At 40.8% G+C, this 15571-nt stretch overlaps 2 protein-coding genes across 3 annotated transcripts; both read right to left on the bottom strand.

Moving 5' to 3' along the window:
* Positions 1-311: 311 nt before the first annotated feature.
* Positions 312-7916, bottom strand: LOC113031474 (gamma-enolase). 2 transcript variants are annotated; one of them, XM_026183587.1, is made up of 13 exons: positions 6966-7916; positions 6330-6415; positions 6070-6165; positions 5877-5935; positions 4387-4456; positions 4131-4264; positions 3817-4039; positions 3545-3742; positions 2938-3014; positions 2457-2581; positions 2262-2370; positions 1078-1136; positions 312-904 (listed from the first exon to the last, which is right to left on the bottom strand). In XM_026183587.1, the coding sequence occupies exons 1-13, from the start codon at positions 7244-7246 to the stop codon at positions 835-837; spliced, it is 1587 nt and encodes a 528-aa protein (XP_026039372.1). In that variant the 5' UTR covers positions 7247-7916; the 3' UTR covers positions 312-834. The 2 variants fall into 2 exon arrangements, with proteins under 2 accessions (XP_026039372.1, XP_026039374.1); XM_026183589.1 differs by lacking the exon at positions 6966-7916 and adding an exon at positions 6768-6950.
* Positions 7917-7985: 69 nt separating this feature from the next.
* Positions 7986-14967, bottom strand: mlf2 (myeloid leukemia factor 2). Its single transcript, XM_026183593.1, has 9 exons — positions 14635-14967; positions 12415-12429; positions 12214-12325; positions 12071-12106; positions 10600-10653; positions 10356-10484; positions 9947-10106; positions 9542-9757; positions 7986-8465 (listed from the first exon to the last, which is right to left on the bottom strand). Exons 1-8 carry the CDS (start codon positions 14676-14678, stop codon positions 9546-9548), a joined length of 762 nt encoding a protein of 253 aa, XP_026039378.1. The 5' UTR covers positions 14679-14967; the 3' UTR covers positions 7986-8465; positions 9542-9545.
* Positions 14968-15571: the final 604 nt, after the last annotated feature.

Genomic DNA, 15571 nt, shown 5'->3' with positions numbered 1-15571 from the left:
ACGGAACAGGCTTGAAATATTCAAACCATTATAGGAAGTCTTTACGTATGAACAACTCATTCTTCTTATCCAGAAGTTGTTTCAGTCACAAAGACCACGAAACAAACAAACAAACCCCTATAGAAAAAAAACATTTGTGCTAAAAGATTCCCTTATTTCACCACAGGTTTGAAATTATAATCATAAACCCTGTAAGATAATATTTCAGAGCTACATGGGTTTCTAGTTTTGCTCCATAACCGATTATATTTACCTCTCAAAAAGAAGCACAGTGAGGCTTCTCTTCAAAACAAACACACCCAGATCTTTGGTTAGAGTTAACATATATCCATCTCTTTATTAAGCTTCACTTTGAACAGACAAAGTAGCAGACGCAACTTTGCAGCAAGCTGTTAAACAGGAGGAGGAGGAAGAGGAGGAAACAACAGGGCACAAAAAAGATCAAAACACTTCTGCAGCAAGTGAAAAGGAGAGAGTCAGGGGGCTCAGGAAAATGAGAGAAACTAACAAGCCCGTGAAGGGGAGTGTGACTCAGTAGTTCAGTAGATTTTTTTTTCCTCCACCAGGCTTTGTTAGGATTCGTGGAGGCTGGCTGTAGGCAATCATCTCTATCACTCACTGAAGTGTTAGATCGATATATTGTAGCTATAATGTGAAAACTAATTCGTTTTGATGCTTTTAAGTTCATCTTTGTGTGTTTAGTGCTTTGCTGATACACGTAAACTTCTCACCACATAGAACTAATCAGGGAAATATGACACTATTTATATGTATGCGTGGGGTTTTTTTTGTTCTCTCTCATTTTGTCTGCTGAGAACACTGGCACCCCACTCCCTAAATGGCGCTGGGGTTGCGGAAGTTGTGTCCAGCAAAGCGAGCCTGATCGCCCAGCTCTTCCTCAATCCTGAGAGGAAGAGGAGGTGAAATGCAGAGCAGGAAGGTGAATGTGAAAGAAGATGACAACAGATAAAAGAATGAAGACAAGAGGAGAAATATCAAAATAGTGCAAGCGCTATACAGGAATCCATTTGCATACCATGTACATACATTTATGCAATGTAAGCTACAGATACCCACCTCATGAGCTGATTGTATTTGGCCAGGCGTTCAGATCGACAGGGAGCTCCAGTTTTGATCTGAATGAAGAAAAAAAACACTAACAGCTACAGACGTGGCTGAACTTTTATCATTAATTCAACAAATCTCCACATGTCTGATCGCCTGTCAACGTTTAGCTGATCTCTTCCTACTTGGGAGGTGGACTGCTGGAGTCTCCAGTAAGTGCAGTGCTGAGGATAAAGTTGTTTCGATCTGCAGTCCTCACAATTTGATTATTACTTGTTTTCAGCTTTAGACTGCCTGCATATGAAGCATTTAGGGAACAACGTAACCGGGTTACACTCCCCTCAAGCAGGTTCTGCACATTTAGTACTAATACTCTGTACCGAGGCAATAACTAACTGGCATTTTGATATTTAATACATATATTATTCTGTGTATAATGTTACAAATTCTGACTACTATTCTTAAAATTATATTTTTAGACAAAAGTGTTGAGAAAAACAAGCTGCAAATTATTAGCATTATGAAGATCTTATGACCAAATGTTTTGTATGTTTATCTCCTAAAGTTTGCGTTTCGTCCCGTCTCTGCTCTCTTCTTTTCCCTCTCACACCCAACTGGGAACGGTGGTTGGCTGCCTCTACCCTGAGCCTGGTTCTGCCAGGGAGTTCTTTCTTCCCACTGTTGCCAAGTGGGCTGGCTGACTGTTAAGGTTTCTTTCTAACAATTTAGGGTCTTTACCTTCCAATATAAAGCACCTTGAACTAAACTGAATTGACTGTATTGATATTTCACTGTTGTTATCAATGCACTGATTAGTTAACTTATTAATTTCAGGACTTCAGTTGTTTTGTTTTTAGAAGTACAGTAAAAAGTTAATGAATATTGAGCTGCTTCATTTCCACATCTGTTTATTACCTCATGCTCTTATTTGCACTGCTTTATCATGTATAATACATATTATTATACATAATTACAATAATCATACATAATTTCCTTAGGGATTAATAAAGTATGCTGATGCTGATTCTGATTATTGCTGCTTTGTATGGTCCCAAAGTGTGATGCTGCACTGTTATGTTGCTGTTATGTTGCTTATGCACCGGGACCCAAGGAAAACTTAGAGCATGAAACGTGATCAGTAATAAGCAGTTAAGCTAGCAGAGGGATATGAGCTGTCAGACTGTTGCATGTGTTACCTGTCCAGTGCAGAGACCAACCACCAGGTCAGCTATAAAAGTGTCCTCTGTCTCTCCTGAGCGGTGGCTCACCATCACGCCCCAGCCGTTCTCCTGTGCCAGCTTGCACCTGGAAAACCAGAGAGGAAATTAGTATAACTGCAATCCGTGTGTGTGCCCACAGATTTTGGCTTGAAACACATAAAGTCAACTCACGCTTTGATGGCCTCTGTAACAGACCCAATCTGGTTGACTTTGAGGAGCAGACAGTTGCAGGCTTTTTCCTCCACAGCTCGTTGTATTCTTCGTGGGTTGGTGACTGTCAGATCATCTCCAACAACCTGCACAGCGAGTGAAGTGAAGGGCACGGGGATTAGTATCACGTGTACTTATTCAGGGGGCATTAACCTTTGTTGTATCTCTAAGTGTGTAAATGAAGTTCTGGTCCACATAGAATACAGCAGTATTGGAGGGGAGAGGAGGGGTACGTGCTTTAATGTGTATGGATATTGATAGAAACTTGCTTTTTACGGCTTGGCTCATTCTGCTAAATAAAAACAGGATGACTTTACTTCTGCACCATTAATTTTGACTGTTCTTTGTTTAATGGAAGGAGGAGGAATACGAGATTACCTGTTGAAGAAGAGCTGCGCTGATCTACTTCCACATAATAATGGCATAATTTGTAATATCTTACCTGGATACCCACTGAGGCTGTGAACTGAGACCAAGCGGGCCAGTCATCCTGGTCAAAAGGATCTTCAATAGACACCACTAGAGGGAAGGACACATGGGTAAGATCATTTTCCTCCATGACTCAAATATCACAACACTGTAGGAGAAACACAAGGCTAGCTGAAATCACTAGTAGCTGTTCTAATGCCTTTAGATCTACTGCTATTAATTACAGATGCAAACATGCACACAGCCCACAAATAGTATGCACACCATTTACAGGGTAAAGACCCACATCAGAGCAGTACCCCGCTTGCCAAATTTGCAATGTAGCACATAATTAAATCTTCCTTAACAGCTTCATGTGTCAGGAGGCGAGACCAGGCTCTTTCTGCCGCCCCTTTTCTCTTTTTCTTTGACTATTTCTTTCTAAAATGTGACAAAAGAAATATGGTGGGAGGAAAAAAAACATATGGAGTCGACTGCGATAGCCCTGATGCTTTGATTCAAGCTGACGGAGGCTTAGAGAAATCAATAACACCCCCCCCCCTTTTTTTTTTTTAATGACTAAGAGGTGCCCACATTGTGCTCTCTGGAGAACATGTGTACTCACACACCACATTACACACCTGGGTAGTTATTAATGAATCCCTGGTAGATGGCGGCCAGCTCATCTGCGGTGATGTTGCGGGCAGCATTTGGTGGCGACTTAAAGTCCAGGTCATATTTGCCCTCACTGAAGAACTCTGAAGCAGCAACATCCATTCCTATCACCACCTTATCTGTGAAGCCCGCCTTCTCTATGGCTGTCTTTATCAGCTCCAGAGCTGACAGGAAGAAACAGGAGCGATATGTTAGATTAGGCTGAAGGAAATTGTTTTCAGGTGGTCGCCGTGCTTACCTTCACTGTTCTCTTGTATGTTAGGGGCAAACCCCCCTTCATCACCCACATTTGTAGCATCCTGACCATATTTCTCCTTTATGACACTTCTCAGTGTCTGGTAGAGCTCCGCCCCCACACGCAGAGCATCACGGAAAGACTCGGCACCCACTGGAAGAACCATGAATTCCTGCATGGCCAGCCTGTTCCCAGCGTGAGAGCCTCCATTAATCACATTAAAAGCCTAAAAGAATGTCAGATGGATGTGGGTTTTTTTATGGTTGGTCATTTATGTTTGGAGAAAAATTAATTTTTTTAAAAACTATAAAACTCACAGGAACAGGGAGGACCAGCTCTCTGTTTCCTGCCAGGTCAGCAATGTGACGGTACAGGGGGACACCTTTCTCTGCTGCGCCAGCTTTGCATATGGCCAGCGATACTCCCAGAATAGAGTTGGCACCAAACTTAGCTGGAGGCGAAATAGAGGCAGTCACAAACATAACGCACACATGCAGTCGGTACTCACTGGTGCGGAAACATGTCAGTACACATATATACCATCACCCCACACGAGATGTGAGCGAGGCTTACATTTGTTGTCAGTGCCGTCCATTTCAATCATCACATTGTCCAGCTTCTCCTGCTCCAGCACACTGATTCCCTGGAAGAAAAACACAATATTCCTCATACAGTAAACAGATTTTTTCATTTCAGTCCCGCTCGGCTGCTCATCAGGTTCTGCAGCATAAACTGAATATTCTTTTGTTTATCCCATCACTTTGCTGGATGAATCCCCATCATGTACTATTTTAATAGAGCATTTTGCTCTCACAATACAGGCTTACTTGTGGTTCCTTCAGATTTAAAGGGGGGCAGTGCTTCAGCTATCGCGCCCATCTCTCCTGGTTTGGGTTCAAGCTCTCCCTTTTTTTTGATACATCTTATAGTTAGTATTGGATTAGATGACCCTGAGGTATCCCTTAGTTCAGGGGTGGCCAACTCCAGGCCTTGAGAGCCAGTGTCCTGCAGGTTTTAGATGTGTCCTTGATCCATCACAGCTGATTTAAATGGCTAAATTATCTCCTCAACATTTCTTGAAGTTCTCCAGAGGCCTAGTAATGAACTAATCATTTGAATCAGGTTTGTTGATCCAGGGTGATATCTAAAACCTGCAGGACACCGGCTCTCGAGTTGGCCACCCCCTGCCTTAGTTACACTGATGTAGCCTTAAGCTGATGCACTGATCACTTCTTCTCCACTCCCATCGTCTTCTCTTCCTATGCATTTTTATGTCACTATTGCACTACATTAACTGTGTATCTTCTCCCTTTGTTTTTGCCCATTGTTTCTCTTTACCCTCAGCCTAACTGGCTGCAACAGATGGCTGCCCCTCCCTGAGCCAAATGCTGCTGAAGATTTCTTCTGAGCAAAACGAAGCCAATGCCAAAATGCTAAATCTGCAGTTCCTTGTATGGCGACTTGGGGTTCTGTCCAACAGTGACTCACAAGTTTAAAGTCAAAACCTTAGCCTGGTAAATAACATATTTACACGGGACTGTAGTCTCTATGGCTAATTAACATTACAGGAGTGTGGACACTCTGACCTGCATATATTCCAACACAACGAGCTGGAGCCAGTTGTTGTTTGCTAGGCCTCAAGCACTAAACTCCACTTAATGAACAGGACCTCTGCCTTTTGGCACCAACAGTACTAATAATATGACTTGCAATGAAGCATGGCCCATCCAAAAGGATGAGTAAACCTCTCGTATTTTAAGAAGTATGTCACTTAGCAGGTGTGCCTGTATAACAAAAACAAAACAAATACAGCTAGGCTTCATAATGTGGAGCCAACCTAGAAATCAATGTCATGCTGGCTTCACCCATCTTCTATATACAGTCTATGGAGTCTTCTTCCCCCCACACTGATTGTTGATAGAGGCGCATGTGATGTTTTTGGTTCTCTCTGTAATACTATAACATTTCACTTACAACAGAAAGCACCTTGAGGTTACTGTTGGTTGTGAACTTGTGCTGTGTACAGTAAACAAAACTGAACTGAGCCAAAGTGAAGTACTCACAGACTGGATGAGGGCGGGTCCAAGGGTGTCATTAATGTGAGCAACAGCCTTTGTCACACCTTTAGTGCAAAACGTGAAGCCAGTTAGTCCCCATTTTGTTACAATAAGGAAAAGAACCATCATGCAAAATCAGATACAGGCAGAAAAACAAGAGCGCTTAGTGCAGGGGAGACATCTTTGTAAGTGTTCACACCTTTGCCCTTGTAGCGAGTCTTGTCGCCATCTCGGAGCTCCAGAGCCTCGTAGATGCCTGTGGAGGCACCACTGGGAACAGCAGCCCTGAAAAGACCTGGAATCGAAGCATATGATTGGTGGGTGGATAGAGGAGGCAGACGTAATGGGGTGAAAGGTTGAGGGAGAGGAAAGAGGATGGAGAAGGATGTAGTTAACCTTAATGAAATAATCTAAACATTAATTTGAGACATTAAACAAGAGATTTTATTTTTTCTAAACCTTTGTCTGTATGCAGATCTACTTCCACAGTGGGGTTTCCCCTGGAGTCCAAGATCTCCCTGGCAACAATATTCACTATAGACATCCTGTTAAAATAAATAAATAAATAAAAACAAGGGAACATTGGCCTCATTTCAAATGCAGATTTTATCCAGTGCTCATACACTCAGTCTGTTATTTTAATTAGAGAAGGAAACACATGAGCAAGCAAAGCTGCGCGTGAAGATGAAGCTCGGTATGAAAATAGCCTGTGAAATACCAAAAGCACTCATATGAAAAACAAGGACTTCACACTCTCTTCCTCTTTTCCACTTGAACACACACTGTGGTGATAGTGACGCAGCCTTGAGGATGGAAAGCAGTGGAAAAAGAGGTTCTCAAGGAAAATGCTCACACTCACACAGAAAAAGACATGAATCAGAAACCAGTGATGCGCACCTACTTAAAAATCTGTCAAACTGTTCCAGACCACAAACCAGCTCAATTTCTCGCCCGTTTCAGTCAGTGACAGAGAGCACGGACCAACAGAGATGAGACGCAAAAGACAGCGCAGGTAGCGACGAGGAGATGGGGGAGGGGAGCGGGATGAGAGGGATGGAGGGACTGAAGAAACAGATCAATCTTTTTAAACGTTACCTGCAGCTTGTTTGAAGCCTGGTGGAGAAAGTGAGCGAATGTGGGCGAATGAGGAGCAATAGCGGGAAGGGGAGGTGGGAGGAGAAGGGGTGAAAACGTATGACACACGGGGGGAGGGTGAGCATGTGAGTCATTGGAAGATGCAGAGGAGGGGAGGGAACAAAGCAAGGAGAGAGGAAAAAGAGATAGGAAGGAGGAATTGAGTAGAAGAGCTGGAGCAATGTGGATTTGTGTATTAATAGGGGTGCAGGAAACAATGTAACCATCTGAGCATTTAACATACACCGCTACTTTACACCCACGCTGTCCTGTCATACGTGCTGCGTACACATCTGCTCACTGCTGATAACTACAGAGGCACTCGTGACATGAAAATATTGTCCCAGCAAACTGATACATGAAACGTTCATTTGCGCTTCCTGTCAGGTCCGAGCAGCGCTGCGATACAGCTGAAGTAAGTGCATGTGGATGACAGGCAGGAGATGTGACAACAAAGCAACCACAAGGAGGATGCATCTTAGCAAAGACAGCAGAAAAGAAGGCGCCTTGTTGGGGAACGTTAGATATCTAATGATAGGGATTAAAGGAAACAAGAAGACAGGTAGACGGGAGCAGCCGCTGCCGGAGGGAGGATGTGCATTTAAAAATAGTCTTAGATGTAATTAAAGATACAGCCAGCACGAGCGAAATGCAGACGGGAAGCTATGGGGCGTTTGGAGAAAAGGAAAGTTTTTCATTGGCTGCCCCGCTTGAACGTGCCATCTGGACATCACATGACCTGCAGACACGGTGGCACAGGGAAGATGAAGAGGGCGCACACCTATGAATGCGTGCATGCATGTGTATGTAGACTTGCATTGACACAAATGAACACGTTATTTAGCTGTCAATACATTTTATGAATAAGCAAGGGTTTTAAAAAAAACAAAAGGAAAAATACAGAATCGGAAAACTCTTTAAACAACACTCCATAATTTAAGACATGCAACCCCAAAACATCAAAACAGAGGCACACTTTGCAATTATCTAACAATGTTTAATGAACTTTTTATTTATTACATTAATTAGTTATCAGTATACAATTCAATTCACCGACACACGAGTGTCTTCACAAACATAAAATGGATTGTACAGCAGATGTACTGTATACTGTAGCACTTTAGTGCAGTGGGCAAAGACACATGTCAAGTTTAGAGAATGAGTGTTTATATATATTTATACATTAAGTGAGTGTAGTTATACCCATGTTTACACAGGGGCGTTTGTAAGTGTGTCTGTGTGTGTAAGAGTAAAGAATTTAAACTCTAACCATTGTGTGTGTGTGTGTGTGTGTGTGTGTGTGTGTGTGTGTGTGTGTGTGTGTAATATGTTGTTCATGTAAAGACAGTCCAGTCATATCAAACATTTATGGCGGGCATCAACTTCCCGTCCTCATCGTGGTTCACAGCATCGGGGAAATCCTCAACTCCTTCAATCTGGTCGCATTGTTATACGGAACACCTGGAGGGACAAACACACAATGCCAAAAAAGTGCATTAGATAAACTAAACTGAGTGATTGGTAGCTATATTGTGGGCCATAGATCACTGAGGCGTGATCTATGGCCCACGACTACTAATAGGCTTGCTCACACCTTTGCACAGCACTGAGACCCCAACACAGTGCTGGGATTTTGTGGCTGCTGTGCATTAGCCTAAAGGACTTAAGATTCCTAGAAGAAAATGATCAGGCTACGGTGGCGGTGCAAACAGTAAACAGAGAAGAAAACAACCTTATTTTTAAATTATTTTTTAACGGTAACAAGGTTTATTTGGGTATTGCTGAAATTAAGTCGATGAAATTATGAGACATGATCAGATAGATTGGACAGGCCATGTGCTGTTATAAGGTTTCAGAAGCTCTTCTATATATACAGGAGCCTGGCCATATAAGGTTTTATATGTTATAATTAATATTTCAAAATTAACTCTGAACTTCACTGGAAGCCAGTGAGGCCCACCGCTCTCTGCGATGCGGCATATGGTCGCCTGCTCATCCCAGTGAGCTAAACTGGTGCCCCTGCCATTTTAATGATATATGAATACGGAAGCTCCGAGATTCAAAGGTTATGCAGAGGGAGACTTTCTGGAAAAATAGAGTTTGGAAGACTTTGGAAAAAAACCTCTAACTTCTTCACTTCCTATACTAAGAGTAATGTGGAGGTTTTCTCTGAGTAATGGCACCTATTGTTCAGGAGGATACTGCAGCAGGTACTCATGTGTGAAGAGCAGTCTCAGAAAAGTGTTAAAACAAGGGCAGTAAACCATTCTGTAGAACTATGTAGGGAAAATAGCTGGCATTGTTTAATCTCCTAGCATTCAAGGTGCAAATGAACAAAAGCAAATCAAAAAGCAGTGACAACGTTTAGCATTTATAATTTCTTACTGTGCAAACCAATATACTGCGAAAAAGTATTTATAAGAGTAAAATATGGCCATTTAATTTTATGTCTGATAACATTCAGAAATTAATAAGCTCACAACAGATTACAGCAATTATAATAATAGTGGCACAATGATCTCTGACATCTCTCTTACCTTCTCACCAGTCGTAACGTGGGCGGGTTTGGGGCTGACGGTGTCTGGGGGACTCGTGCCGATGACCTGGTGGGGACGTTGAACTGGGAGGAGCGGTAAGAGCGAGCTGCTGGCCGCCTCCTCGTCGATCGCGGCCGTAGTCCAACCCACGAGCATTCGGGGGAGCGTATCTTCCTGCTTCTCTTCTCCACTCCTCGTCAAATGCTGGACCCTCACCTAGCAGGAACAAACACCGGGTTAAGAGCCAAAAAGAAAAAAAAGAAATCACACGTGTGTGAAGTGAGACCATCAAAGTCACAACTCCTCATTCATCTCCTTTGCCCCCTTTTTAAATTCAATTCCAATTAGCTTGAATAGTAGGTGAAGCCTGAGCTAAGATTAGTGTTGTAATCAGGGTCGACTCACTCTCATCCAGGTTAATGTAGTCTTGCCGTTCTTCACAGTCTCCAGTGCGGCGATTTCGTGAACGCGCCATTATGTGTGCACGGTCTCCAATGTGGTGGCCAATGGCAAGACCCTCCAGGCCGCTCTCGCTGTCCCTCACCGACTGCCGCGTCTCACGGATCTGGGGGAAGAAAAAAAAAAAAAAAAAAACAAATCAAAAAATACCTCAGATTACAAAATCAGGCCGGAAGGGATGAACTTAAGTTCATCTCTGATATTTATACTGTACATAATCTATTTACAGTCACTACACTTACTGGTGTTAATGAGGCCAGCAGACTAATTAGGCCCCAGCCACTGAGCAGGTCTACTTACATGGCTCTGACCACAACTTCGTATATATATTTGAACTAATATGAGTTATTCCTACCCCCCCTGGGCCCGTCCTTGTTTCACTGGTCTGCTGATAAACTTTAGGAGCCCCTGGGTCTGTTGACGAATATGAGATCACTGTTGAGGAGGAAAACGTCTGACAGTTTGGTGAACCAGACATTCTGTCCTGGAAGAAGAAAAATAATGGAAAGTAAATAGAAATGATGGAGAACTAGTGAGACACACATTTCATTTACGACAATAATTCCTTTCTGTTTATTTGGAAAGAAAAAACAACTCACCACGTTTCCCATCATTTCTCCCATCATGCCAAACATATCCATGAACCCTCCACCCTGCAAGCAATAAGAGGATCTTTACATTTCTCATTTGAGTAGTCCCCAACCACAGGCAGAAAAGCAGCATACATTGTGTGTTGAGTGCACAGTTGTCAATAACCACTTTTCCAGTGCAGGAGCTCGTGGCAGCCATGAGGTGCTACACAGCGCCATAAACAGCCCTTTCAGCCTCTCTGTTTCCCACTGTGGTCTAGAACCCTTTGATAATAACAACAGTGGACACTGTTGCGTCCACCAATACTGGAGAATTTCAGTGTTGATAGCTACTCTTCTTCCTGTTTCTGACTAGTAGATGTTTTTTTTGTTTTCAAGATTAACCAATTAACTGGGCCACTCAGATATCTAACCTAGAGTATGCACTTCTATGCTAAAAACAGACTGAAAGATGTTCTATGACGGCAGTTCCCGTTGTTGGAAAACGCCCAAAAGTGTTACGTTATGTAGGAGAAAACATTCTTTGAGCAATCCCCTTAAATTTTTTAACCCTTTATTTAATCCAGGATCCCAGATGACATCAGGGAGGAGATGAAATACACCCTGCACAGGCCAAACAAAGATAAACAAATAACTGACACGAATGTCTGTAGATTGTGTGAAGAAGCTGGGGCACCCAGGCTAAGGAGAACATGCAAACTCAACACAGAAAGATGGTCAGCAGGATTAAACTTTGTGGCTTATTGCTATATGGCAGCAGCGATAACCGCTGAACCACCATAATCATAAAATCCATATAATAAATGACAAAACTTATTTTATTATTTTAAATCAGCAGTCATTCTTTTAAGATTCGTTTAAGGTAATAACAGATCTGGGTAATGTGCCTTTATTTATTTTGTTGCATTTTTATTCAGGTTTACTTTTTTTACTTTTCTATATTTAACCGAGCTCCTTCCTTGCATATTTTTTTTACTTTATTGAGAGATTTTGCTTTGCCATATTGTATTGAGCTGGTTTCACACTGACACTCTGTAAAAAGTCAGAAAAAGCAAGTTCAGACACAGCAGGAGATGACTTGCGGTGGGTTCTCTCTAGAGAGAACATACTTGGCGAAGGAGCTGCCTGATGAGAGGGTACAGGAAGCAGGACACTCGATGCCAACTCATTAGCTATTATTAACTATTATTACTGCTGCTATTTTTTCTTATCCGAGCAAATCAATAAACTTAAACTTTGCACCACCTACGTTGTGCAATACCTTGAAATGTTCAGGGCTACAGAGTTTTGGGGATGTAAACCTCAATCTAACCTATTAAGAAGTCTAATATAATTACACTGGAACCTATCAATCATCAGTCAGAATATCATCATGTGGCTGGTGACAGAATTAAGAGTTCTGTAATTCCTTTAATGAAAATTAAGTCACCATGCACCGTGTTTGCAGTTGTTAAAAGAGGTCATAGAAGGTGTTACTAACCATTCCCATCATGCCAAAAGGAGCCAGAGGGCCAGCCTAAAAGACAAATATACACCTTAAGATTTTAAAAAAGGCAGTAAACAAAAAGCCAATCTGGACATACAAAACTCATACAAAGTATCTATCAGCACAGAGTCTGTTACCTGTCTGCGTGATGCACGATGTGGCTGCATCTGAGGAGCAAGAGGGAAAGGCTCCATCCCAAATGGTCCAAACAGACTCCTCATCTGCTGCCTGTGAGCTGCAAACGGATCCCTGGAAGAAATCAAAAGCATTTATCAGACTTTTGTGTTCGATTTCACATGTATGAATCAACTGAGTGTAGCTGTGTGAACTGTACTCACATAGGTGAAGGTAAACTGAAAACGACACAAGGAGGAAAACTGTAAACTTTCAAGCACAAGGCAAATACTCCAGCAAAGTGTTTCAAGTTCCACTGGGTTTGTGAGCCCAGTTTAGCCAACCATTATTTTGCTTTATTATTTTCTTCAGTTTGGGGGTTTAATACAAGAAAAGCCAGTAATATAAGAAAATCTATTATAGTGTATTTTGTATACATATAAAAAAATTAATAAATTCACGCAGCGAACTCTTCTCTCATGCACCCTGCTTTATTAACCAGGCTATCAGCCACCTTTGTTTTCATTATTTTCATAATCTGAATATTGTTTCAACAAGCAAGTCAATCAACTGACACATCGTTTTGTAGCTAAAGTGATTTTCCAACCAGTGACCAGTGAATATCAATGAAATTTTGCTACTGTTTTTTCTTTTTCTTTCATTATTTTTTAAAAATTAAACTTTTTTCTTCGAGCAACAACTTTGGCAGCATAAAGTGGGAAGACACAAACTTTTCTCAACTTTCAGGTGAGCGATTTGAGAGACTTCCAATGAGAGCACAGGATATCAATGATTGATATTATCGCAGGTTAGTAAATACTTTAGTGGGTTACCTCGACAACCAGAGCCTGGAATACCCACTAGCAACCAGCTTTAAAGTGAGGACACACCTTGATGTTTGGTTGTTAACGAATAGTTGTCGAAAATTAGTCCCCACTTCATGTTGTCCGTTCTTGCTTTAAGCCCCTCAATTTAGTTATTTTTCTATGACTCTGGCTGCATTGTTGCTGAAAATTGGTGTCTGTCTGGTTGCTCCTTTAAAGTGTGTTTGCCAATTTAAAATGTAATAGACCAAATGATTAAAAAAAGAAGAAAAAAGATATTAAAGGACAAAAACAACTGCCAATGAATTAGTTTAATAACCAGCCAGTAAGCCTGGAGGCACACCAAACATGGACTTGTATAACATCAAGACCCAAATCAAATACTGAAATTTGCATTTTGTGCATCTGTGTCGTTAGATTGTGCTGTGGTTTTAACAGAAAGCTGATGTTTATCTGTTAAATGGAAAATAAGTGTGATGAAGAGCTGAGATGCAATCATTGCATCTTTATTAATAAAAGGCCTATTGGAAATGAGTCAACACAGAAAGTTTATTTCCACCTACAAAAGGTGTTTTTGTTTTTTGTTTTTAATTTCCATTATAAAAATGCTTTTACACTGCATTTATTAAAAGAGCAAAATATTATGCATTTTCCATTTCCATCCATTTGCCTGAGGGGAAAATGCACTAATGTAAAGAATGCAAGACTGGCAAGACAGTAGGTCTTGAGAATGATATGAATGCAAAGAGAATATGCATACACATTTATTCAACATGAGTTCTCGGCTATAATTAGAGCACCATCTGGAAAATCTAGAATTATGTACTATTTGGGTTAGACTATACTGATACTTTTGTTTTTGTGGTACACCTTCATTTTGATAAAACCTGTATGAAAAGTTAGATGAAAAAAAATAGCTATTTTTCATTTGCAAATAATATTTTGATTTATTTTGCATTATTGTAAAGTACAAATATATGCCATTCAGAAATTTTCACTAGTAGTCTTTTGCATTGTGATGTTTTTTTTAAGTTTTTTTATGTGTGTTTAAATATCAGAATAAAATCGCGGTTATATTCCATAATTGATCAAGCAGTGCGCCTTTTCTAAAAATAAATAGTTTGTTTGTGAGAGATTAGCCGAAGTAGAAGATTTACTTGCACCTGTTATTTCGATTTTTTTGTCTGAAATAAAAAACCAAAAATGCATATATGCTGTATTTACTGAGGGCTGCGAGATTACGGATTTTTTTCATCCATTTGCCAGCGGGAAATGCGCTAATGTAAACCTGCCAGACTACAAAAGTAAGCACTTTTAAACCTAAAAAACAAGCGATTTAAAGAAACAGTGGAAATCCAATGAGAGCAATTGACTGCTAAATGTAGTGACCGGCTGGTTATAACTAAATACTGTTGAACGCTAACACCTTTTTGTTATTGTCTATCCAATATGGTGGACCAGTGTAGGCCCCCACAGCTGGCAGGAGTAACGGAGGGTACCTGCTACAAGGGACAGTGGAAATTTTTTAAACTTAGCAATCCGCAATATAGCTACCAATCACTTATAGAACACAAAGACACCAGTGTCAAAAGAAAAAAAGTGTGAAATGTCAGTACTTACATCATATAGGGATCTTCATCAACGTCACTCAAGAACCGAAACATGCTAGGTGATTTCTCAGCTGGCTGATTCGAGCCAGCTAGCAAGGTAAACAGTTTTTAAAGGCTGATAGAAAATGAACTCAAACTCGATTTAAGCTGAAGTGGGGGATCTTTTACCAGCTCCCTCTCGAAAACCACGCACAATTACTACTGCTTAACAAGGAGGCAGAAATCGTAGCGTCTCAATAAACAGCGATTTCCAGAAACCTGGAGAAAACACAAAAACGGAAGTCAGTCCTCTGACAAAGGGAAGCAACGCTGCTATCAAGTTAGCATCAAAGCTAACAAAGCTAACTTCCGGTTAGCATATTTTCACAATAACACATTTCCGGAGAGGCTTCTAGGACAATTTTTGGCACTTTTTCTGCAGATTAGGGGTGTTTACAGGTAACTGATACACATGCATTTAAATATATTATTATTTTGTTTTAGTTTTATACTTTATTTTTGTTGTTTTATATTTTATTGAGCTGTACCATAGTACTTACTTAGACTACTTGTTATACGTTTGTTGTGTTTAACTTACAATTTAAAGGAATTTTCCAACTCTGGGATAAATAAAGTCTTATCTTATCTTTTTAGCTTTCCAGTCTTTCTGAAGTTTTTCTTTAAACATCGGTTTCCTACTAATTCGCAGTCGATTTCTTGTACCTAAACATTTATCAACTAACTCAAGGAAGGAACAACACACAACTTAGCAAAGAACCATTTTAAAATTGTATGTTTAGGTACTTTGTTACTAGCCCCATGTTAGAAAAACACATTGTTGGGGAAACACAAGGGCAACATTCAACAATTAGACTTAACACATATGGTTTGCTCGCATTTCTTTAGCTGAATCTACAATCAATCTATCAGTCTTTACTGACAGACTTTATGTCCTTAGTTAAAACTTA

The sequence above is a fragment of the Astatotilapia calliptera genome, chromosome 11, assembly GCF_900246225.1.
Source record: "Astatotilapia calliptera chromosome 11, fAstCal1.2, whole genome shotgun sequence".
NCBI lineage: Eukaryota > Metazoa > Chordata > Actinopteri > Cichliformes > Cichlidae > Astatotilapia > Astatotilapia calliptera.
This window is presented reverse-complemented; position numbering and strand designations above follow the sequence as displayed.